Genomic DNA, 24,256 nt, shown 5'->3' on the forward strand with positions numbered 1-24,256 from the left:
GGAGGGGGGGTCCGGTGTACGGTACGGAGCAATAAAGCGGATTTTTGTTGGCTCGGGGTCTTTTTGGGGCCTTTTTGGGACGGTTGGGGGTCATTCCGGGGCGGGTTGGGGATTTTTGAGGCGGTTTTGGGCCTTTAAGCGGCGGTTTTTATTCTCCTCCCCCCCCAATGGCGTCACCGTTCCCCTCCGCGCCCCCCCTCTTCCGGTACTGCGCGGGTCACTTCCGGCTCACTCAGCACGACTTCTGTCTCGCTTTGATGACGTCAGGGCCCCGCGTACAGGCCGCCCTATCTGCGCATGCTCCGAACGGTGCATGGCACGGCCGCAGCCGTAAAGCGCGGCGGCGGGCGGTGCGCTGCTTGACGGCAGTGTCGCGCTGCTCAACTCCGCTTCGTGCCTCCGGCGGCTCCGTCGCCATGGCGGCGGGAGCAGCCGTAAAGCGCGTCGTCGTCATCGCCTGACGGCAGCGTCGCGAAGCGGCGCGGCGCAGACTCACGATGGCGGCGGCGGTGCTGAACGGGGCGGAGGGCGGCGGGGGGCTGCGGGCGGCGGCCGGGATGTACGAACAGCTGAAGGGCGAGTGGGCCCGGAAGAGCCCCAACCTCAGCAAGTGCGGGGAGGCGTTGGGCCGCCTCAAGGTGAGCCGGGCCGGGCCTTCCCGGGGTCGTGGGTCTTTTGGGGGTCCTTATGCCCTTACTGGGGGTCCCTGGGTCGTCCCTCGGGGGTTCCGGGCCTTTTTGGGGGGGGTCTCCGTGCCATTTGGGGTCCCTGGGTCGTCCCTCGGGGGTCCCGGGCCGCCTTTGGGGGTCTGTGGGCCTTTATTGGGGGTGCTGGGTTATCCCTGGGGGTCCCTGGGCCTTTACTGGGGGTCCCTGTCCCTTTTGGGGCCGTTCTTTTGGTGCCTCTTTGTTTTCTTCCGGGGGTCCTGGGCCCTTTTTGGGTCCCCGCTCCGTATTTTGGTGTCTCTGGGCCCATTTTTGGGGTCTTTGCTGGGCCACGTTTTGGTGTCCGTGGGTGTTTCTAGGCCCAGTTTCGGGGTCCCTGGGGGGGGGTTTGGGGAGTGGAGGGGGGCTGCCCCGTTCGTTAGGGCTGTCGCTAATGACGTTTCTCTCCTAATGAAGCTGGCGCTGCTGGAGCTGAACTTCCTGCCCACCTCCGGCACCGCGCTGACAAAACAGCAGCTCGTGTTGGCCAGTGGGTGGGGGGGGGAGTTGGGGGGCAGGGGGCTTGGGGGGGAGATATGGGGCTGTGGGGCGATATGGGGTGGGGGATGTGGGGGTGTGATATGGAGGTGGGGGGGTACGGGGTGGGGGTGCTGTGAGGGTTCCATTGTGGGTCTGGGGTCCCATTGGGGTCCTATTGTGGGGGTGGGGTGGGGGGCGTGGGGTGGGGGGGGGTATGGGGTGTGGGGAAGGGGATACGGGGGTTTGGAGTAGGAGGATGTGGGGTTATGGGGAGGGAATATGGTGTGGGGGGGATATGGGGTGAGGGGAGCGGGGGATGGGGACAGGGGTGGGGTTATGGGGACAGGAGAGAGCGATGTGGGGACAAAGGGAGGGGGATGTGGGGTTGTGGGGCTGCGGGGTTATAGGTTTGTGGGGTTGTGGGGCTGCGGGGTTATAGGTTTGTGGGGTTGTGGGGCTGCGGGGTTATAGGTTTGTGGGGTTGTGGGGCTGCGGGGTTATAGGTTTGTGGGGTTGTGGGGCTGCGGGGTTATAGGTTTATGGGGTTGCGGGGTTACAGGGTTGTAGGTTTATGGGGTTGTGGGGCTGCGGGGTTACGGGGTTGTAGGTTTATGGGGTTGTGGGGCTGCGGGGTTACGGGGTGCCGCTCCCCCAGGGGACATCCTGGAGATCGGGGCGCAGTGGAGCATCCTGAAGAAGGACATCCCCTCCTTCGAGCGCTACATGGCCCAGCTCAAGTGCTACTACTTCGACTACAAGTCAGCGGGGGGGGGGCTTTGGGGGAGGGGGGGGTTGGGGACAAATCGGGGGCGTTGGGGGCACGGGGGGGGGCACTGGGGGATGTGGAGGTTAGGGAATGTGGAAGTTGGGGGCGTGGGGGTTATGTGGGGGGGGTGGGGGTCCTGTTGTGGGTCTGGGGGTGCATGGGGGGAATGGAAGTGTTAGTGAGGTCGCACTGTGGGTCTGGGGTCTTGTTGCTCTGGGGGGTCCCAGTGCGGTCTCATTGTGGGTCTGGGGCCTCTGTGTTGCTCTGGCGTCCTGCCGTGGTCCCGCCGTGGGTCTGGCGTCCTGCCGTGGTCCCGCCGTGGGTCCGGGGTCCTACTCGGTCCCGCCGTGGGTCTGGGGTCTCACTGGGGTCCCGCTGTGGGTCTGGGGTCCTACTGGGTTTCACCATGGGTCTGGGGTCCCGCCGTGGGTCTGGGGTCCCAGCCGGCGCCGTGTCCCCGCAGGGAGGAGCTCCCCGACTCGGCGTTCCGCCATCAGCTGCTGGGCCTCAATCTGCTCTTCCTGCTGTCCCAGAACCGCGTGGCCGAGTTCCACACCGAGCTCGAGAGGCTGCCGGCCAGGGACATCCAGAGCAACGTCTACATCCGGCACCCCGTGTCGCTGGAGCAGGTGGGGGCGGGGGGCCGGTAGGGGGCGGTAGGGGGCGGGGGGACGTGGGGTCCTGAGGGCAGATATGGGGCAGGGGGACCCAAAGCGACGTCTGCATCCGGCACCCCGTGTCGCTGGAGCGGGTGGGGCGGTGGGGGGTGGTAGGGGGCGGGAGGGGGCAGGGGGATGTGGGGGTCCTGAGGGCAGATGGGGGAGCAGGGGGACCCAAAGGCTGGAGCGGGTGGGGGTGGGGGGCCGGTAGGGGGCGGTAGGGGGCGGGGGCTGATAGGGGGCAGGGGGACACGGGGGTCCTGAGAGCAGATATGGGGCAGGGGGGCCCTAAGTCTGCATCCGGCACCCCGTGTTGCTGGAACAGGCGGGGCAGTGGGGGCCGGTGGGGGTTGGTAGGGGGTGGGGGCTGATAGGGGGCAGGGGGACGTGGGGGTCCTGAGGGCGGTTATGGGGCAGGGGGACCCAAAGCGACGTCTGCAGCAGGTGGGGGGTGGGGGGCTGAGGGGGCGGAAGGGGACAGGTAGGGGGCAGCTGCGGGGCAGATAAGGGGCTGATATGAGGCAGCAATGGGGGAGGGGGACATTGGGGTACGTGGGGCAGGTATGGGGCAGCCGTGGGGCAGTTGTGGGGCAGCCGTGGGGCGGCGTGGTGACGGCAGGCCCTGTGCCGTGCCGCAGTACCTGATGGAGGGCAGCTACAACAAGGTGTTCCTGGCCAAGGGCAACATCCCGGCCGAGAGCTACACCTTCTTCATCGACATCCTGCTGGACACCATCCGGTCAGCCCTCATTAACTGCGCCTCGTTAACGGCCCCGGGACCCTCATTAACTGCGCCTCGTTAACGGCCCCGGGACCCTCATTAACTGCGCCTCGTTAACGGCCCCGGGACCCTCCTTAATTGCGCCTCGTTAACGGCCCAGGGACCCCTCGTTACCCTTCATTATCACTCCTTCATCAACATCCTCTATCTACTGCCCCCTAATTACCCCCTAATTATTCCCCAGCTCCACCCATTTACCCCCCCAATCAGCCCCACACCACTTCCCCTCTAATTACCCCCATGCCCCCCCGCCCCACATCTCCCCCCCCCCCGATCCCACGTCTGCCCCCCCCCGTCCCACCTCTGCCCGCCCCACATCTTCCCCCCCGCCCCACATCTGCCCCCCATCCCTTTTCTGCCCCCCTGACTTCGCGTTGCCCCAGAGATGAGATCGCGGGCTGCATTGAACGGGCCTACGAGAAAATCCTGTTCCCGGAGGCGACGCGGATCCTCTTCTTCCCCAGCGCCAAAAGGATGAGCGAATACGGCCGCAAGGTGCCCCACCGCTGCCCCACCGCTTCCCTATAGCTGCCCCATAGCAACCCAACAGCAGCCCCTCCCCAACCCCGCGCTATGGGGCAGCCCCCCAACCCCCCCTTTCCTGCCCCACATCTCCCTCTGCCCCACAACCCCCCACGCTGTGGAGCAGCCTCCCCCAACCCCCTCTTTTCTTCCCCACAACCCCACAATCTACGAGGCAGCCCCTCAACCCCCCCCCCCTTTCTGCCCCACGCTTCCCACTGCCCCACAACCCCGCAGTCCATGGGGCAGCCCCCCAACCCCCCCTTTTCTTCCCCACAATCTATGAGGCAGCCCCTCAACCCCCCCCTTTCTGCCCCACACTTCCCACTGCCACACAACCCCCCCTTTCTGCCCCACATCTCCCTCTGCCCCACAACCCCCCACACTATGGGGCAGCCTCCCCCAACCCCTCCCTTTTCTTCCCCACAACCCCACAATCTACAAGGCAGCCCTCAACCCCCCCCCCTTTTCTGCCCCACATCTCCCTCTGCCCCACAACCCCGCAGTCTATGGGGCAGCCTCCCCCAAGCCCCCCTTTTCTTCCCCGCAATCTATGAGGCAGCCCCTCAACCCCCCCCTTTCTGCCCCACACTTCCCATTGCCCCACAACCCGCAGTCTACTACGGGGCAGCCCCCCAACCCCCCCCCTTCTGCCCCACATCTCCCCACAGCGCGGTTGGATCCTGGGCCCCAACAACTACTACAGCTTTGGGGTGCAGCAGCAGCAGAAGGCGGAGGACTCCACCATCCCCTCCACCCAGTTGGCCTCCCAGGTCATCGAATACGCGCGGCAGCTGGAGATGATCGTCTGACGGCGCCCCACCACTTATGGGGCCGCCCCACCACTTATGGGGCCGCCCCACCACTTATGGGGCCGCCCCACCACTTATGGGGCCGCCCCACGTTGCCCTCTCCAGACCCATTTTTAGGGTCCCCCTCTCCTTTTCTCTTCACCACGCGTTGGTTTTAAGCTGTTTTCAAGGGGTGTTTCTCCCCCTGCTCCCCCCCCAAAATGGGGGCTGTGGACCCCCAACTCTGCCCCACAAAAAGGGGGGCTGTGGACCCCCAACTCTGCCCCACATTTTCTCCCCATTCCTGTCCATGGGGGGGCGGAGGGAGCGGCGGTGACCCCCGTATTTGTCCCATTCCCCCCTCAGTCACCCCTCAATAAAGCCATGGCTTCTCGCAGTGGGGCTCTCACTGACCCACATCTCTGCCCCATAGTGCAGCACTTATGGGGCACAGAAATCCCCCCCCAGCCCCATAGCACAGCAGCAGTGCCCCAGCTTTTAATGGGGGTTTGGGGGCAGGGGCGATGCCAACTTATGGGGCGGCGGTTCCGACTTAGGGGGCAGCAGTTCCAACTTTGGGGGTGTCCATGCCAACTTATGGGGCAGCCGTTCCAACTTATGGGGCAGCACTGCCATCCTTTCCGCCCCCTCGGAGGATTTCGGGGGGCACCGCCTTCATCTGAGCCAACCTGTGTGATATAATGAGGGGGGGGGGCTGCGTTAATAGAGTTGGGGGTCTCGGGGACCCCCTCACCCCATAAGTGTGCCCCCCAGGTGCCCTCACCACGCTCTGACGTTGTGGGGCAGCCGGGGGGGGTCGCGGTGTTTGCAGTAGCAGCGCTGCGTGCAGTTGCCCCCCACCTGAAACGGGGCCCAGCGGGTGGGGGGGGGCTCTGGCGGGCCCCCCAACTCCGACTTGGGGGGCTCCGACTTGGGGGGTGCGGAGCTGTGGGGCGCACGGAGGGGTTTGGCTTTGGAGCCCCTCCGTTTGCCCTTTGAGCCCGTTATGGGGTGGAGGGGTTGGGGGGCGGAATGGGGGTCGGGGGGGGGTGTGGGGCTGCCCCCCAAGTGGGGAAATGGGGGAGCCGGGGGGGTTCCGGGGGGGTGATGTGGAGGGAGCGCAGCTGCTCCACTAAGCGGCCCATGGGGGAGTCGGGGGAAGGGGGGGAGGCACTTGTGGGGCACGGGGGGGCAACTGTGGGGTGGGAAGGGGCACTTATGGGGCGGGAGGTGGCACTTAAGGGGTGTGGGGTGGCACTTATGGGGCGAGGGATGGCACTTATGGGGTGTGGGGTGGCACTTATGGGGCAAGAGGTGGCACTTATGGGGTGTGGGGTGGCACTTATGGGGTGTGGGGTGGCACTTATGGGGCGTAGGGTGGCACTTGGGTGGGAAGTGGCACTTGTGGGGCGGGAGATGGCACTTATGGGGTGTAGGGTGGCACTTATGGGGCGAGGGATGGCACTTATGGGGTGTGGGGTGGTGCTTATGGGGTGTGGGGTGGCGCTTATGGGGTGTGGGGTGGCGCTTATGGGGCGTGGGGTGACACTTATGGGGAATGGGGTGGCACTTGGGTGGGAATTGGCACTTATGGGGTGTAGGGCGGCACTTATGGGGCACAGGTTGGCACCTGTGATGCAGAAAGTGACACTTGTGGGGCACAGGGTGGCACTTATGGGGTGCAGGGTGGCACCTGTGATACAGGAAATGGTACTTGTGGGGCAGCAGGTGGCACTTATGAGGCCCATGGTAGCACTTGTGGGGTACAGGGTGGCAGTTATGGGGCGCAGGGTGGCACTTGTGGGGCACAGGGTGGCAGTTATGGGGCCCATGGTGGCATTTGTGGGGCTCAGGGTGGCACTTGTGGGGCACAGGGTGGCAGTTATGGGGCAGGAGGTGGCACTTGTGGGGCACAGGTTGGCACCTGTGATGCAGGAAGTGGCAGCTATGGGGTGGGAGGTGGCAGTTATGGGGCAGAAGGTGGCAGTTGTGGGGCAGGAGGTGGTGGTGGCCTTCTGGCGCCGCCGTGCAATGAGCACACGGCGCTGGGGGGTGGCTGTGGGGCGCTGAGTTGCATCTATGGGGCGCTGGGTCACATCTGTGGGGTGCTGGGTCACATCTGTGGGGCGCTGAGCTGCATCCATGGGGCGCTGAGTCGCATCTATGGGGCGCCGAGCTCCATCTATGGGGCGCTGAGTCACATCTATGGGGCGCTGGGTCACATCTGTGGGGCGCTGGGTCACATCTGTGGGACGCTGAGCTGCATCTATGGGGCGCTGAGCTCCATCTATGGGGCGCTGAGTCGCATCTATGGGGCGCCGAGCTCCATCTATGGGGCGCTGAGTCGCATCTATGGGGCGCTGAGCTCCATCTATGGGGCGCTGAGTCGCATCTATGGGGCGCCAAGCTCCATCTATGGGGCGCTGAGTCGCATCTATGGGGCGCTGAGCTGCATCTATGGGGTGCCGAGCTCCATCTATGGGGCACTGAGTCGCATCTATGGGGCACTGAGTCGCATCTATGGGGCGCCGAGCTCCATCTATGGGGCGCTGCCCCCCCCCGTCGCCCCCCAAGCGGTTCCGCGGGGGGGTTTCTTTGCGCCGCCCCCCCCACCGCCCGCCGCTGTGGGGCGGACTTTTCTTCCACAGCCGCGGGTTCGAATCCCGGGGGGGGCAGAGGGGGGGGTCCTCCCCCTCCTCCTCCCCTTCCCCCTCCGGTCGGTCCGCATTTTGGGGAGGGGTCTCCCCTTTTTTGGGGGTCTCCCCTTTTGGGGGGGGCTCCTCTTTTTGGGGGGGGGTCTCCTTGGTGGCCTCCAACGCAGAGTTGCCCATAGCGGGGGCTGCTGGGGGGGACACACATAGGCAGCAATGGGGGCTGCGCCCCCCCAGAGCCCCCCCCCCAATTGCCCCCCCCCCGTAACCTCCCCACCCCCGCCGCCCCCCCCACAGCCCCCCATAACCGCCCCCCACCCCCCCCACCTCTATTGCTCCCCCCACCCCATCCCCCCCACCGCCCCCGATCCCCCCTCCCCCCACAGCCCCCCCCCAACCCCTCCCTCGCTCCCCCCCCCCCAAAATCCCCCCAATTTTCCCCCTTCTTCTCCCCCCGCCCCTCACCGCCCCTCCCGCTGCCACCGGCGGTTGCGAGCGGCCCCAACGGCCCTTCCGGGGGGGGGGGGGCGGCAGGAAGGGCAGAACGCGAGGACGTTGCCCCCCCCCCCCCCCCCCCCACTCATCCACCGCTACGGGGGGTTTTCTGGGGGGGGGGGGGGGGCGGCTCTTTTCCCACGCAGAGGAACTGCGGTGCGGATTTACGGAGGGAGGGGGGGCGGAACCGCAGCGGTTGTGAATTGGGGCCGGGGGGGAACCGCGAAATGAGGGGGGGAAGGGGGGGGAAACAGAACCGGGGGGGGCCGTGGGGGCGATAGGGACGTGGGGGGCTGGGGGGGCGATAGGGATCCGGGGGGGCTGTGGGAACACCAGGGATGTGGGGGGCAGCGGGGCGGGGACGTGGGGGGGTGGGGACACGAGGGGGGGTGGGGGGTTGTGTGGGGGGGCGTGGGGATAACGAGAGGAGTGGGGACACGAACGCGGTCACGTGACGAAGCCACGCCCCCCTTTCACCTCGTTCCTCCCCCCGCTCCCCAAACCCGCCGCTGGCCCTTTAAGCGCAGCGCAGCCCCGCCCCTTCCCTCCCCTTCCGCTCGTAAGCCCCGCCCCGTCGCTGAGCCCCGCCCCTTCGCTGAGCCCCGCCCCTTCGCTGAGCCCCGCCCCTCGGCGTGCGCTCCCCCCCTCCCCCCCCTTCCCTCCCGCCGTCCCCGCGCGCGCGCGCGCCGCATCCGGGGGTACCGCGCGCCGCCGCCGCCGCCCCCCATTGGCCCGAGCGCTCGCGCCGCCGCCGCCGCTTCTCATTGGTCGGAGCGTTTCCCGCCGCCGCCGCCGCCGCCGCTTCTGTTCCCGGGTGAGGCCCGGAGCGCCTCAGACCCCCCCGGAGAGCGGGGGGGAGCGGGAGAGGGGGGAGCGCTGCGCTGGGAAACGAAGGGAGGGGGAGGGGAGGGGGGTGGGGGGTCGGGGGGTGCGGGAGGGCGCGGGATTCGGGGTTGGGGGGGAACGGGGCGGGGGGGGGGGGGGGACGACTCCGGTTTTTCGTTTCCGGCTCCGGTTTTCCGCTTCCGGCTCCGGTGTGGGAATTGGGGGGGGGAAACACTACAACTCCCAGCGGGCTTTGCGCGGGGGGGGGAGATGGGGGGATTTGGGGTGGGGGGGGATTTGGGGGTGGGGGGTTTTGGGGTGAAATTGGGGCATTTGGGGCAAGGTTGAGGGGATTTGGGGGTGGGGGGGTGGAATTTGGGGGAAATTTGGGGGATTTGGGGTAAAATTGGGGATTCTGGGGGGTTTGGGGAAGGGGGCTTTTGGGGTGAAATGGGGGAATTTGGGGTAAATTTGGTTTTGGTGGTTTTTGGGTTTCGTTTTGGGGCAAATTTTGAGGGTTTTGGGGTTTCGGTTTTGGTGGTTTTTGGGTTTCATTTTGGGGCGGATTTCAGAGTTTTGGGGTTTTGTTTGTGGTGGTTTCTGGAGTTCAGTTTTGGGGTAAATCTGGAGGTTTTGGGGGGTTTCGTTTTGGGGAAATTCGGAGGAATTTGGGGGTGTCGTTTTGGGGGCAGATTTTAGGGGTTTTGAGGTTTCACTTTGGGGCAAATTTTGGGGTTTTTCGGTGTGTTTTGGGTTTCTTTGGGGCGAATTTCAGTGTTTTTGGGTTCAATTTCTGGAAGTTTTGGGGCTTTGCTTTGGGGTAAATTTTGAGGTTTTTGGGGTTTCATTTCTGAGGGTTTCGGGGGTTTCGTCTCGGGGTAAATTTGAAGGATTTTGGGGTTTTGTTCTTGGTGGATTTCGGGTTCCATTTTGGGGCAAATTCTGCCATTTTGGGGCTTTCGTTTTTGGGGTGAATTTTGAGGATTTTGGAGTTTCATTTTGGGGTAAATGTTGGGGTTTTGCTTTTCGGTGTTTTTGGGCGGTATTTTGAGGTTTTGGGGTTTCGTTTCTGGGGGTCCGGGGTCTCATTTTGGGCGGATTTCAGTGGTTCTGGGTTTGGGGGGGTGGGGATGTGGGGCAGGGATGTGGGGCGGGGGGAGGTATGGGGTGGGGGTCAGTGTGGGGTGGAGATGTGGGGTTTGGGGTGGGAATGTTGGGTGTGGGGGAGGGATGTGGGGCGGGTTGTGGGGTGGGGATGTGGGGTGGAGTGGGGATGGAGATGTGGGGTTTGGGCTGTGGATATGGGGCAGGGATGGGGGGTATGGAGTGGGGCTCGGGGTGGGGTGAGGAGTGTGGGATGGGGGTATGGGCTGGGGATGTGGGGCAGAGATGTGGGGCAGGATGTGGGGTGGGGCGGGGATGTGGGGGGGGGTGGGGATGTGGGGGGAGGGGTGTGGATGTGGGGCAGGGACGTGGGTTTGGGGCAGGGACGTGGGGCGGGGACGCAGGTGTGGGGGAGGGATGTGGGGTGGGGATGTAGGGTGGGGATGCAGGTGGGGGGCAGGGATGTGGGGCAGAGGTGTAGGACGGGGACGTGGGTGCAGGGCAGAGATGTGGGGCGGGAACGTGGGTGTGGGGCTGGGATGCGGGTGTGGGGCGGGGATGTGGAGTGAGGATGTGGGGTGGGGATACGGGTGTGGGGCAGAGGTGTGGGGCGGGGACGTGGGTGCGGGGCAGGGATGTGGGGCAGAGATGTGGGGCAGGGATGCGGGTGTGGGGCAGAGATGTGGGGCAGGGACGCGGGTGTGGGGCAGAGATGTGGGGTGGGAACGTGGGTGTGGGGCAGAGATGTGGGGTGGGGATGTGGGGCGGGGATGTGGGTGTGGGGCAGAGATGGGGGGGACGCAGGTGTGGGGCAGGGATGTGGGGAGGGGACGCGGGTGTGGGGTAGAGATGTGGGGTGGGGATGTGCGGCAGAGATGTGGGGCGGGGATGCGGGTGTGGGGCAGAGATGTGGGGCGGGGACGCGGGTGTGGGGCAGAGATGTGGGGCGGGGACGCGGGTGTGGGGCAGAGATGTGGGGCGGGGACGCGGGTGTGGGGCAGAGATGTGGGGCGGGGACGCGGGTGTGGGGCAGAGATGTGGGGCGGGGACGCGGGTGTGGGGCAGGGATGCGGGTGTGGGGCAGAGATGTGGGGCAGGGACGCGGGTGTGGGGCAGGGACGCGGGTGTGGGGCAGAGATGTGGGGCAGGGACGCGGGTGTGGGGCAGGGACGCGGGTGTGGGGCAGAGATGTGGGGCGGGGACGCGGGTGTGGGGCGGCCTTTGAGCCCCGTTTCCTTCGGCCTTTGGCCGCACTGGGAGCCGCCGCAGCACGAAGTGGAGCTGCAGAAATGATGGCGGCTCCGGGGGGGGCGGAAGTCGGGCGTTTTGTGGGGTGTTTTTGGGGTCGGATTGTGGGGTTTTGGTCAAAGCGCCGTGGAATCCGGGGACGTGCGGTGATTTCTGTGGGGTTTTGGGGTGGAAAGTGGGGATTTTGGGGTCGGAGCCGGATCTGCGGGGGGGGGGGGCGAAGCTCTGAGCTGTCGTCGTTTTGGGGTAAAATCAGTGGGATTTCGTCCATTCCGCCCCTCTGTTGGTGTCCAGCTGCGAAGGAGGGTGAAACCCCAAAAGTTTTGGGGGTGGGGTGGAGAACGGTGGCAAAAAGGGGACGAAATCCCAAAGGTTTTGACCCAAAACGGGGAACGGTGGCAAAAGGGGGGGGTGAAATCCCAAAGATTTTGGGGTTGGGATGGAATGCGGTGAGGAAAAAAAGGACGAAATCCCAAACATTTTGACCCAAAATGGAAAACGACGACAAAGGAAAAATGAAATCCTACAAACGCTGGTGTTGGGGTGGAGACAAAAACCCAAAAGTTTTGACCCAAAGCGGGGGATGATGACCCGGATGGGATGAAATCCTAAAGATTTGGGGTTGGGATGGAATGCGGTGGCAAAAGGGATGAAATCCCCCAGATTTTGACCCAAAATGGGGGATTTACCCCTTTTCGGTCATCATCCCCCACTTCGGGGTAGAATCTTTGGGATTTCGTCCCTTTTTGTCATCGCCCTCCGTCCCAACCCCAAATCTTTGGGATTTCGTCCCTTTTTGGGCACCATCTCCCACTTTGGGTCCAAATCTTTGGCTTTTGTCCCATTCTGCTCCCTGTTCTCCATTCCGACCCCAAAACCTTTGGGTTTTCACCCCACATTCCCCTTCCCGGCCCCATTTCCCCCCCCCTCCGCCCGACGACCCGTTTTTACCCAATTTTGGGTCAATTCTTTGCGGTTTTGGTGAAGCCCCAAAGCCGCAGCGCAGCTCCTGGCTCAGCTCCACCCCCGCCCCTCGTCGGCCTTTAATTAAGGCGTTAATTGCTGCCGGCCAGGTGGCGGCTGGCGGTGTAATTAGCGGGGATTAACGAGCTGTGGGGCAGCCCGGGGGGTGGTCGGCCTTTGGGGGGGGCGCGGATGGATTTGGGGCCGTCTGTCCGTCCCCAGTCTGTCTGTCTGAGCCCAACGCTGGAGGACGGCCGTCGGGGGGTGGGAATGGGGTGTAATTATGGGGGGGTCAGAGTTAGGGTTAGGGTTAGGCCCCAAATCCCAAAGACCCCAATAATGGTCAGCAAAGACTCCAATGATGGCCAACAAAGACCCCAAAGACCCCAAATGCCGCCCCAAAGACCCCAAGGATGCCCCAAATCCCCAAAGACCCCAAGGATGCCGCGAATCCTCAAAGACCCCAAAGGCGCCACAAAGACCCCAAATCCCCAAAGACCCCAAATGCCACCCCAAAGACCCCAAGGGCGCCCCGAATCCCCAACGTCCCCAAAAGCCCCCTCGAATCCCCGCGGCCCCCACCTCCGCGACCCCACTGACTGCCCCCTCCGTCCCCCTCCCCTTTTTTCCCCCCCCCCAGGATGGCCCTACGGAATCACCGCCCCCCCCCACCGACGTGACCCCAACCACCGATCGCCGCCGCCGCGCCGGGGACCGACACCGCCGGGCAGCACCGCCCGGTCAGCGGCCCCCGGCGCGACAGCCATGAGCGCCCCGACCCGCAGCGCCGCCCCCGGCCCCAGACGCGGACCATGAGCGCCCACCGCGGCCCCCCGCCCCCCAGAGGCCCCCAGAATGGCGCCGGCCCCGCCGACGCCGCGCACAGATCCGCCCCGTCCGCGCCCCCCGTCCCCAAGATGGGGGTCCGCGCCCGCATCGCCGAGTGGCCGCCGAAAAGAGACCCCCACCCCCATCCCGCCGCCGGCAGCCCCGGCCCGGATCCGCCCCGCGGCCCCCCGTCGGGGCTCGGAGCCCCGCAGCGCCGCTCCAAGGACGCGGAGTTCACCGAATCGTGGCCCCTCGCGGCCCCCCGGCGACCCCCGGCCCAACTGCGGCACCGCAGCAGCAGCGAGGTCACCTTGAGCGAATGCGACCCCGAGGAGGGGAGCGAGGCCGGGCCGGGGGGCGGCAGGGCCGGGGGCTCGGGGGGGGGAGCGGGGGGGCTGTTTCGGGAGTACGGCAGCACGTCGTCCATCGACGCCCAGGGGGTTTCGGAGCAGAGCTTCTTCGCCGTGCTCAACGAGCTGCGCGGGGCCGCGGGCGGCGGCGACGCCGGGAGCGGCGCGGGGTCGGGCGGGGGAAGGCCGGGGTCGGGGCCGGGGCCGGGGCCGGGCAGGGAGGAAGCGGCGGCGCAACAGAAGGAGAAGGCGAGGAGGAAAGGAGCCAACGGGGCCGGCGAGTCCATCTTTAGGAAGCTGAGGAGCGGCCGGAGCGACGGGGACGGAGGAGGAGGAGGAGGAGGAGGAGGCGGGGAGGAAGCCGGCAAAGCGTGGCGGTGCCGGCGCAGCTTCGCCCACTTCGACGTGCAGAGCCTCCTGTTCGACCCCGACGCCGTGGCCGCCAACCGGGCCGCCGTCGGGCAGCGGAGGAACACCACCACCGGCGCCTCCGCCGCCTCCGTGCCGCTGCCGGAGGAGCCGAGCGGCGGGGAGGACGCGGAGCGGGGCGCCGCGGCGGGGGAGGGCGGCGACGGGCTGCTGCTCAGCTGCCCCCATTTCTGCAACGAGGTCGGGGGCGGCGGCGGGGAGCGGGACCTCAGCTTCTCCTGCGCCGCCGCGGGGGGCCGCCGGGCCGGGGACGGGGAGCCGTGGGGCGACGGGAGGCCCAGCAACGCCGGCGTGGCGGTGCTGGAGGCGAGCGGGGAGCCGCGCAGGAGCCCCGGCGGGGTGAAGCGCTACAGCCTGGAGCACGCGGACCTCGGAGCGCGGTACTACCGGGAGTTCTTCCACGGCAAAGGTGAGTGGGGCGGCGGGGGGCGGCTGGGGGGAGGGAAGATGGCGGCCGTGGGGTGGGGTGGGGTGGGTCCAAGATGGCGGCTGTGGGGGTGGGATGGGATGGTGGTGGTGGATCCAAGATGGCAGCCGTGGGGATGGGATGGTGGTGGTGGTGGATCCAAGATGGCGGCCGTGGGGATGGGATGGTGGTGGTGGTGGATCCAAGATGGCGGCCGTGGGGATGGGATGGTGGTGGGGGTGGATCCAAGATGGCGGCCGTGGGGATGGGATGGTGGTGGGGGTGGATCCAAGATGGCAGCCACGGGTTCTGGTGGGAGCAGATGGGTTCCATTGGTTCTGTTGGGTCTGTGTTGATTCCGTTGGTTCTGTGTGGGTCTCTATTGGTTCCGCTGGGTTCTCTTGGGTTTCTGTGGGGTTCTGTGTTGGTTCCGTTTGGTCTCTGTTGGTTCCGTTGGGTTCCATTGGGTTCTGTTGGTTTTGCTGGGTTCCATTGGGTTCTCTTGGTTCTGTTGGATCTGGATGGGTTCCGTTGGCTCTGCGTTGGTTCTGTTGGCTCCGTATTGGTTCCATTGGGTTTTGTTGGGTCTCTCTTGGTTCCGTTGGGTTCCGTTGGTTCTGTTGGGTCTGGATGGGATCCGTTGGCTCTGCGTTGGTTCTGTTGGCTCTGTGTTGGTTCCATTGGGTTCTGTTGGGTTTCTATTGGTTCTGTTAGTTTCATTGGGTTCCACTGGGTCTCCGTTGGTTCCGTTGGGTTCTTTTGGTTCCATTGGGTTCCGTTGGTTTGCGTTGGGTTGCGTTGGTTCCGTTGGGTTGCGTTGGTTGCGTTGGGTTGTGTTGGTTCCGTTGGTTCCGTTGGGTCTTTGTTGGTTCTGTTGGTTCTGTTGGGTTGTGTTGTTTGCGTTGGGTTGTGTTGGGTCTCTGTTGGTTTTGTTGGTTCTGTTGGGTTGCGTTGCGTTGGGTTGGATTCCGTTGGTTCTGTTGGTTCTGTTGGGTCTCTGTTGGTTCTGTTGGTTCCGTTGGGTCTCTGTTGGTTCCATTGGATCTCTGTTGGTTCCGTTGATTCCGTTGGGTTGCGTTGGTTCTGTTGGTTCCGTTGGGTTGTGTTGGTTCTGTTGGTTCTGTTGGGTTGTGTTGGTTCCGTTGTTTCTGTTGGGTCTCTGTTGGTTCCGTTGGTTCCGTTGGGTCTCCGTTGATTCCGTTGTTTCCGTTGGGTCTCTGTTGGTTCCGTTGATTCCGTTGGGTTGCGTTGGTTCCGCTGGTTCCATTGGGTTGCGTTGGTTCCGTTGGTTTTGCTGGGTTGCGTTGGTTGCGTTGGGTTGCGTTGGTTCCGCTGGTTCCATTGGGTTGCGTTGGTTCCGTTGGGTTCTGTTGGGTCTCCGTTGGTTCTGTTGGTTCCACTGGGTTGTGATGGTTGCGTTGGTTCCGTTGGGTTCCGCTGGGTTGCATTGGTTGCATTGGGTTGTGTTGTTTCTGCTGGGTTGCGTTGGTTCCATTGGTTCCACTGGGTTCCGCTGGGTTGCGTTGGTTCTGCTGGTTCTGTTGGGTTGCGTTGGCTGCGTTGGTTCTGCTGGGTTGCGTTGGTTCCGTTGGGTGGCATTGGTTCCGCTGGTTCCATGGGGTTCCATTGGGTTCCATTGGTTCCGTTGGGTTGTGTTGGTTCCACTGGGTTCTGTTGGGTTGCGTTGGTTCCGTTGGTTCTGTTGGGTCTCTGTTGGTTCCGTTGGTTCCGCTGGGTTGCGTTGGTTCTGTTGGGTTGCATTGGTTGCATTGGTTCTGTTGGGTTCCGCTGGGTTGCTTTGGTTGCGTTGGGTTGCATTGGTTGCATTGGATTGTGTTGTTTTCACTGGGTTACTTTGGTTCCGTTGGTTCTGCTAGTTCCACTGGGTTGCGTTGGTTGCGTTGGGTTCCGTTGGTTCTGCTGGGTTCCATTGGTTCTGTTGCATTGCGTTGGTTGCGTTGGGTTGTGTTGGGTTCCGTTGGTTCTGTTGGTTGTGTTGGGTTGCATTGGGTTCCGTTGGTTCTGTTGGTTGTGTGGGTTGCGTTGGGTTGCGTTGGTTGGGTTGCGTTGGTTGCGTTGGGTTGCGTTGCGTTGGTTGCGTGGGTTGCGTTGGGTTGCGTTGCATTGGGTTGCGTTGCATTGGGTTGCGTTGGTTGCGTTGGGTTGCGTTGGGTTGGGTTGCGTTGCGTTGGGTTGTGTTGGTTGCGTTGGGTTGGGTTGGTTGTGTTGGTTGTGTTGGGTTGGGTTGCGTTGGTTGTGTTGGGTTGCGTTGGGTTGCGTTGCGTTGGTTGCGTTGGTTGCGTTGGTTGCGTTGGTTGCGTTGGTTGCGTTGGGTTGCGTTGCGTTGGGTTGCGTTGGGTTGCGTTGCGTTGGGTTGGGTTGGGTTTCGTTGCGTTGGGTTGGGTTGCGTTGGGTTGCGTTCGTTGCGTTGTGTTGGGTTGTGTTGGTTGCGTTGTGTTGGGTTGGTTGCGTTGGTTGTGTTGGGTTGGGTTGGTTGCGTTGATTGCGTTGGGTTGCGTTGGGTTGTGTTGGGTTGCGTTGCGTTGGGTTGCGTTGGTTGCGTTGGTTGCGTTGGGTTGCGTTGGGTTGGGTTGCGTTGGTTGCGTTGGGTTGCGTTGCGTTGGTTGCGTTGGCCGCTGATGCGCAGTGGCGCAGTGCAGCCCGGGCCTTGCAGAGCACGCCAACTACTTTGGGGTGGACGAGCGGCTGGGCCCCGTGGCCGTCAGCATCCGCAGGGAGCGGCTGGAGGACCTGAAGGAGCCGGGGCCGCACTTCCAGTTCCGGATCATCTTCCGCACCAGCGAGGTGGGGACGGGGGGCGGGAGGACCTGGGGGGGGGGGTGGCGGTTGTGGGGCCGAACCCATCGCAGCTTCGGCCCCGACCCCCTTGTGGGGCTGCGTCGCCATCGGCCCCGTTTTGGGGTCGCCGCCCCCATTGTCCCCATTTTGGGGTCGCCGTCCCCATCCCGCCCCCATTCTCCCCATTTTGGGGTCGGTGTCTACATCCCAAACCATTGGCCCCATTTTGGGGACGCCGTCCCCATCCTGCCCCCGTCAGCCCCGTTTTGGGGTCGGCGTCTACATCCCAAACCGTCAGCCCCATTTTGGGGTCGCCGTCCCCATCCTGCCCCCGTTGGCCCCATTTTGGGGTCGCTGCCCCCATCGTCCCCATTTTGGGGTACCATCCCCATCCCGCCCCCATTGTCCCCGTTTTGGGGTCAGCGTCCCCATCCCGCCCCCATTGTCCCCATTTTGGGGTCGCCATCCCCATCCCACCCCCATTATCCCCATCCCATCCCCATGGCCACCATCTTGGACCCCCCCCATTTCTCCTCATATCAGACCCCCCCAGCTGCTGGCTCCCCATGATTCCATCCCATCGTTCGCGGTTCCTTTCAGTGAAGCCGGGTTCTTCCATCATCTCCATCCCTATTTTGGGGTCCTCTCCCCATTTCGGGCTCCATACCCCCTTCCTTCTTTTCTCCCCCCCCCAACCCCCATTTCAGATTCCATCCCCCGTTTCTCCCCATTTCAGATTCTTGGCCCCCACCCACCCCCATTTTGGACTCCCTGCCCCCCCCCACCCCCATTTCAGATTCCATCCCCCGTTTCTCCCCATTTCAGATTTTCTATCCCCACCCACCCTCACTTTGGACTCCTTGCCCCCACCCACCCCTATTTCAGATTCCATCCCCCATTTCTCCCCATTTCAGATTCCATCCCCCATTTCGGGTTCCATACCCCCTTCTTTCCCTTCTTCCCCCCCCCCCCCTCCCCATTTCAGGCTCCATCCCCCGTTTCTCCCTGTTTCAGATTCTCCGCCCCCACCCACCCCCATTTTGGACTCCCTGCCCCCACCCACCCCCATTTCAGACCCCCCGCCCCCCATTTCTGCCCCCAGCTGCTGACTCTCCGCGGCTCCATCCTGGAGGACGCCGTTCCGTCGGCGGTGAAGCCGGGCTCCTCGCGCGGTTTGCCCCCCAAGGCGGCGGTGGAGCACGTGGTGCCGCAGCTCAACCCGCACTGCCTGCGCCTGGCGCTCAGCGCCCCCAAAGTCGGCGAGCAGCTGCTCAAGCTGGACGAGCAGGGGGTGAGCAGGGGGCCGGGGGTCCCGCGGGCCCGGGGCTGGGGGATGTGGGGCTGGGGGTCCCATGGGCCCGGGTCTGGGGGATGGGGGGCTGGGGGATGTGGGGCTGGGGGTCTCCATTGGGACTGGGGACTCTATTGGGGCTGGGGGATGTGGGGCTGGGGTTCTCCGTTGGGGCTGGGGGATGTGGGGCTGGGGGTCCCATGGGCCCAGGGCTGGGGGGTGTGGGGCTGGGGAATGTGGGGCTGGGGGTCTCCATTGGGGCTGGGGGATGTGGGCCTGGGGGTCCCATGGTGGTTTCCATTGGGGCTGGGTGATGTGGGGCTGGGGTTCTCCATTGGGGCTGGGGGATGTGGGGCTGGGGGTCCCCATGGCCCCATTGGATCTGGGAGATGTGGGGCTGGGAGTCCCCGTGGCCCCATTGTATCTGGGTGACGTGGGGCTGGGTGATGTGGGGCTGGGGGTCCCCGTGGCCTCATTGCATCTGGGAGACGTGGGGCTGGGGGATGTGGGGCTGGGGGTCCCCGGGCCCTATTCTGGGGGTCCCCGCTGCCCCATTCTGAGGGATGTGGGGCTGGGGTCCCACGGGGACCCCCCTCGCCCCCTGCCCCCCCCCCCCAGCAGCACAAGGTCGTGGTGCTGAACCGCAGAGCGCGGCAGAGCACAGAGTTGGAGATGTGGCACTGGGGGTCCCCACCACCCCCATTGTGGGAGTCCCCATAGCCCCATAGGATGCGATGTGGGTCTGGGGGCCCCCTAACCACCCCCCCCCCCATGTTCCCCTCCCCCCCCCAGCTGTGCCGGCGGCACAAAGTCGGGGTGCTGTACTGCAGAGCGGGGCAGAGCACGGAGGAGGAGATGTACAACAATGAATGCGCCGGGCCGGCCTTCAATGAGTTCCTGTCCCTGCTGGGGGAAAGGGTCACCCTGAAGGCCTTCAGCAAATACGCCGCCCAGCTGGACACCAAGAGTGAGTGGGGGGGCTGCGAGGGGCCGGGGGGGGGGGCTGGGACCCCCGTAGGTGGCGCTTCTTGGGCTGCCGTGGGGACTGGGGGGGAGAGAGGGGGTCAGAGATCTCCGTTGATGGTCCTTATTGGGTTGCTATAGGTGGGTGGGGGGGATGGGGGGGTGGGGAGGGTGTGGACCCCCGTAGGTGACGCTTCTTGGGCTGCCGTGGGGGCTGGGGGGAGGGGGGGTCAGAGATCTCAGTTGATGGTCCTTATTGGGCTGCTATAGGGGGCTGGGGGGGGCGGGGACCCCCGTAGGTGGCAGTTATTGGGGTGTCATGGGGGGCTGGGGGGGTTGGGGGGGGTGGGTCAGAGATCTCCATTGGCCGTCTGCTGTTATTGGGCTGCCATAGTGGGGGGCCGTGGGTCAGAGACCCCCATAGACCATCTTTAATGGGTTGCTATGGGAGTGGGGGTCGGGGGGGGGGGTGTGGGTCTGAGACCCCAATAGGAGACCCTTACTGAGCTGCCATGGGAAGTGGGGGAGTGGAATGGGGGGGGGGTGGGTCAGAGACCCCCACAGCTGGTCCTTCAGGCTGCTATGGGGGTTGTGGGTCAGCCATGGGGGGCTGTGGGTCAGCCATAGGGGGTTGTGGATCAGCCATGGGGGGTTGCCATGGCTCAGAGCCCCCCCAGTGACCCCCTCTTCCTCCCCCCCTGCCCCCAGCGGACTCGACGGGCACCCACTCCCTGTACACCACCTACCAGGACTACGAGATCATGTTCCACGTCTCCACCATGCTGCCCTACACCCCCAACAACCGCCAGCAGGTAAGGCCTGCAGTCCTCCAACCGTGGTCCTCCAACCGCAGTCCTCCAACCGCGGTCCTCCAACCGCGGTCCTCCAACCGCGGTCCTCCAACCGCGGTCCTCCAACCTCAGCTCTCCAACCTCAACCCTCCAACCTCAGTCCTCCAATCTCAGTCCTCCAACAGCGCTACTCCTTTTCCATACCCTCCCGTGATTGTCTGTCTGTTAGTCCTCCGACTGCACTCCTTCTTTTCCATCTGCGCCTGTAGTCAGCTGTCTGTCTGTCTGCCTGTTTGGTCTCCACAAGCAGCTCTCCGGCTTCTTCTCCATCCCCCTTGCAGCTGTTTGTCTGTCTGCCTGTCAGTCCTCCAACCGTGGTCCTCCAACAGTGCTTCTTCTTCTCCTTTTCCATTTTCCCCTGTGATTGTCTGTCTGTCGGTCTGTAAGTCCTCCACCAGCAGTCCTTTTTCTTTCCTTCTCTCTTCTTTTTCCCTTTTTGCTTTTTTTTCTCTTCTTATTCTTCTTTTTATTCCTTTTCTTTTTTTGTTGTTTTTGCTTTTCTTTGTGTGCCTTCTTCTTTCTTTTTTTTTGCTTCTCCTTTGTCTTTCTTCTTTCTGCTTCTTCCTCCTCCTCCTTCTTCCTCCATCATTCTTCCTCCCCCTTCCTCTCTTTTCCTCTTTTTCCTTCTTCTCTTCCTTCCTCTCCTTCTTCTTCTCCTTTCTCCTCCTCTCCTTTCTCCTTCCTTGTTCTTCCTTCCTCCTCTTCCCTTCCCCCTTCCTCCCCCTTCCCCCTTCCTCCCCTTTCCTCTTCTTTCTTTTCCTCTTCCTTCCTCTTCTTCCTTCTTCTCTTCCTTCCTCTTCTTTCTTCTTCTGCTCCCCTTTTTCCTTCCTCGTTCTTCCTTCTTCCTCCTCTTTCCTTCCCCCTTCCTCCCCCTTCCTCCTTCCTCCCCTTTCCTCTTCTTCCTTTTCCTCTTCCTTCCTCTTCTTTCTTGTCCTCCTTCTCCTTTCTCCTCCTCCCCCTTCCTCCTTCCTCCCTTTTGCTCTTCTTCCTTCTCCTCTCTCTTCCTCTTCTTTTTTCTTCTCCTCCCCCTTTTTCCTTCCTCGTTCTTTCTTTTTCTTCCTCTTTCCTTCCCTCTTCCTCCCCCTTCCTCCTTCCTCCCCTTTACTCTTTTTCCTTTTCCTTCTTCTTCCTTCTCTTCTTCCTTCCTCTTTTTTTTTCTTTTCCTCTCTCTTCCACCTTCCTCGTTCTTCCTTCTTTCTCCTCTTTCTTTCCTCCTTGCTCCCCCTTCTTCCTCCTTTCTCCACCTCTCCCCCCCGACACCCATCCATCCATCCGTCCGTCCGTCCTGCCACGCGTCCGTTGTTCCCGCAGCTGTTGCGGAAGCGCCACATCGGGAACGACATCGTCACCATCGTGTTCCAGGAGCCGGGCGCGCTGCCCTTCACCCCGCAGGGCGTCCGCTCGCACTTCCAGCACGTCTTCATCGTGGTGCGGGCGCACGAGCCCTGCACAGACCTGGTCAGATACAGGTGGGGCCCGAGGGGCTGCGGACGGGGGGGAGTTTGGGGGCAGTTCTGCTCATTCGGGGTCGTTTCTGTGACATTTGGGGTCATTTCTGCCAATTTGGGGTCCTTTCAGCTCATTTGGGGTCATTTCTGTGACATTTGGGCTCCTTTCTGCTCATTTGGGGTCATTTCTGCGACATTTGGGGTCCTTTCTGCTCATTTGGGGTCCTTTCTGCTCATTTGGGGTCCTTTCTGCGACATTTGGGGTCAGTTCTGCAACATTTGGGGTCAGTTCTGCTGATTTGGGTTCCTTTCTGCTGATTTGGGGTCATTTCTGTGACATTTGGGGTCATTTCTGCTGATTTGGGGTCGTTTCTGCGACATTTTGGGTGTTTTCTGCTGATTTGGGGTCTTTTCTGCTGATTTGGGGTCATTTCTGTGACATTTGGGGTCATTTCTGCTGATTTGAGGTCATTTCTGTGACATTTGGGATCAATTTGGGGCAGTTCTTCCTCCTTTTCGGCAACAAAATGGACGTTTCTCCCACATTTCTCCTTTTGGATGTCCAGGGGGACAAATCCGGAAATCCAGGGGGGCAAATCCTGACATCCAGGGGGACAAATCCTGACGTCCATGGGGACAAATCCTGACGTCCAAGGGGACAAATCCTGACATCCAGGGGACAAATCCTGACCTCCATGGGGACAAATCCTGACGTCCAGGGGGACAAATCCTGACGTCCAAGGGGACAAATCCTGACATCCAGGGGACAAATCCTGATCTCCGTGGGGACAAATCCTGACCTCCATGGGGACAAATCCTGACGTCCAGGGGGACAAATCCTGACCTCCAAGGGGACAAATCCTGACCTCCATGGGGACAAATCCTGACCTCCAAGGGGCAAATCCTGACCTCCATGGGGACAAATCCTGACATCCAAGGGGACAAATCCTGATCTCCATGGGGACAAATCCTGACATCCAAGGGGACAAATCCTGACGTCCAAGGGGACAAATCCTGACGTCCATGGGGACAAATCCTGACGTCCAAGGGGACAAATCCTGACATCCATGGGACAAATCCTGACGTCCATGGGGACAAATCCTGACGTCCATGGGGACAAATCCTGATCTCCGCGGGGACAAATCCTGACCTCCGTGGGGACAAATCCTGACCTCCAAGGGGACAAATCCTGACATCCATGGGGACAAATCCTGACGTCCATGGGGACAAATCCTGACCTCCGTGGGGACAAATCCTGACCTCCAAGGGGACAAATCCTGACCTCCAAGGGGACAAATCCTGACGTCCATGGGGACAAATCCTGACCTCCATGGGGACAAATCCTGACATCCAGGGTGACAAATCCTGACATCCACGGCGTCGAATCGTTTCCCCGTTGCCATGCGGGGGGTTTCACCCTTTCCCTTCCCCCCCCCACCCGCAGCGTTGCCGTCACCCGCTCCAAGGACGTCCCCCCCTTCGGCCCCCCCATCCCCAGCGGGATTCCCTTCCGCAAATCCGACGCTTTCCGGGATTTTCTCCTGGCCAAAGCCATCAACGCGGAAAACGCCGCTCACAAGTCGGACAAATTCCATGCCATGGCCACGCGGACGCGGCGCGAATACCTGCAGGACCTGGCGGAGAATTTTGTCACCAACACCCCCATCGACTCGGCTGGGAAATTCAACCTCATCTCTTTGGGGTCTAAAAAGAAAGAGAAGAGCAAAGCCAGGGTGGGAGTGGAGCTGCGCAGCGCGGGGGCCATCGCCTGGCGCGTCTCGGCGCAGGATTTTGCCCGCGGGGAGGAAATTTCCTGCATCCTGGGGGTCTCCAACGAGTTCGTGGTGCTGTTGGATTTGGGGGCCAAGGAGGTGGTCTTCAACTGCTTCTGCGGGGACGTCATCGGGTGGACGGCTGACGGGGCCAACCTGAAGCTCTTCTACGGGCGGGGGGATCACGTCTGCCTCCGAGCGGCCGAGGGGGGGCCGGACGACGTCAGGGAGATCGTGCAGAGGTTGAAGGTCTGCGGGGAGGGGGCTCGGGGGTCTTCTGGGGGTGGGGAGGGTGGTGGGGGGGGGGGGGGGGGGCAAATTCTGCTCCTCAGAAGAGGAGGGTCCAGGTTGGGGAACGGTTGAGTGGTTGGCCAATGGTTGAGTGGTTGGGCAATGGTTGGGCAGTGGTTGGCCAATAGTTGGCCAGTTGTTGAGTGATTGGCCAATGGTTGGCCAACGGTTGAGTGGATGGCCAATGGTTAGCCAGTGGTTGGCCAATAGTTGGCCAGTTGTTGGGTGATTGGCCAATGGTTGGCCAACGGTTGAGTGTTGGCCAGTGGTTGGCCAATGGTTGACCAGTGGTTGGCCAGTAGTTAAGTGGTTGGCCAATGGTTGGCCAATAGTTGGCCAGTTGTTGAGTGATTGGCCAATGGTTGGCCAACGGTTGAGTGTTGGCCAGTGGTTGGCCAATGGTTGACCAGTGGTTGGCCAGTAGTTAAGTGGTTGGCCAATGGTTGGCCAATAGTTGGCCAGTTGTTGAGTGATTGGCCAATGGTTGGCCAATGGTTGAGTGGTTGGACAGTGGTTGGGCAGTGGTTGGCCAATAGTTGGCCAGTAGTTAACTGGTTGGCCAATGGTTGAGTGGTTGGGCAGTGGTTGGCCAATGGTTAGCCAGTTGTTGAGCGATTGGCCAATGGTTGGCCAATGGTTGAGTGGTTGGCCAATGGTTGGCCAGTGGTTGGCCAATAGTTGGCCAGTTGTTGGGTGATTGGCCAATTGTTGCCAACGGTTGAGTGGTTGGGCAATGGTTGGCCAGTGGTTGGCCAATAGTTGGCCAGTTGTTGGGTGATTGGCCAATTGTTGGCCAACGGTTGAGTGGTTGGGCAATGGTTGGCCAGTTCTTGGCCAAT

At 62.9% G+C, this 24,256-nt stretch overlaps 3 protein-coding genes across 3 annotated transcripts; 2 read left to right on the forward strand and 1 right to left on the reverse strand.

The window, feature by feature from the left end:
• Nucleotides 1-439: 439 nt before the first annotated feature.
• PSMD8 (proteasome 26S subunit, non-ATPase 8) lies at nt 440-5,100 on the forward strand. Its single transcript, XM_085215294.1, has 7 exons — nt 440-638; nt 1,122-1,194; nt 1,840-1,942; nt 2,414-2,579; nt 3,248-3,348; nt 3,774-3,885; nt 4,584-5,100. Exons 1-7 carry the CDS (start codon nt 498-500, stop codon nt 4,722-4,724), a joined length of 837 nt encoding a protein of 278 aa, XP_085071420.1. The 5' UTR covers nt 440-497; the 3' UTR covers nt 4,725-5,100.
• A 78-nt stretch (nt 5,101-5,178) lies between these two features.
• LOC146541933 (uncharacterized) lies at nt 5,179-7,586 on the reverse strand. The gene is made up of 2 exons (XM_085215286.1): nt 5,488-7,586; nt 5,179-5,392 (listed from the first exon to the last, which is right to left on the reverse strand). Exon 1 carries the CDS (start codon nt 7,532-7,534, stop codon nt 5,708-5,710), a length of 1,827 nt encoding a protein of 608 aa, XP_085071412.1. The 5' UTR covers nt 7,535-7,586; the 3' UTR covers nt 5,179-5,392; nt 5,488-5,707.
• Nucleotides 7,587-8,480: 894 nt separating this feature from the next.
• On the forward strand, nt 8,481-23,409 carry SIPA1L3 (signal induced proliferation associated 1 like 3; the record flags this gene model as incomplete). Its single annotated transcript, XM_085215308.1, has 8 exons — nt 8,481-8,663; nt 12,630-14,005; nt 16,677-16,807; nt 17,904-18,092; nt 18,885-19,059; nt 19,764-19,867; nt 21,218-21,375; nt 22,799-23,409. Coding segments are annotated over exons 2-8 (2,572 nt in total), but the record flags the coding sequence as incomplete, so codon positions are not given.
• Nucleotides 23,410-24,256: the final 847 nt, after the last annotated feature.

This window comes from Meleagris gallopavo, unplaced genomic scaffold, assembly GCF_905368555.1.
Source record: "Meleagris gallopavo unplaced genomic scaffold, MGAL_WU_HG_1.1 scaffold_14, whole genome shotgun sequence".
Lineage (NCBI taxonomy): Eukaryota > Metazoa > Chordata > Aves > Galliformes > Phasianidae > Meleagris > Meleagris gallopavo.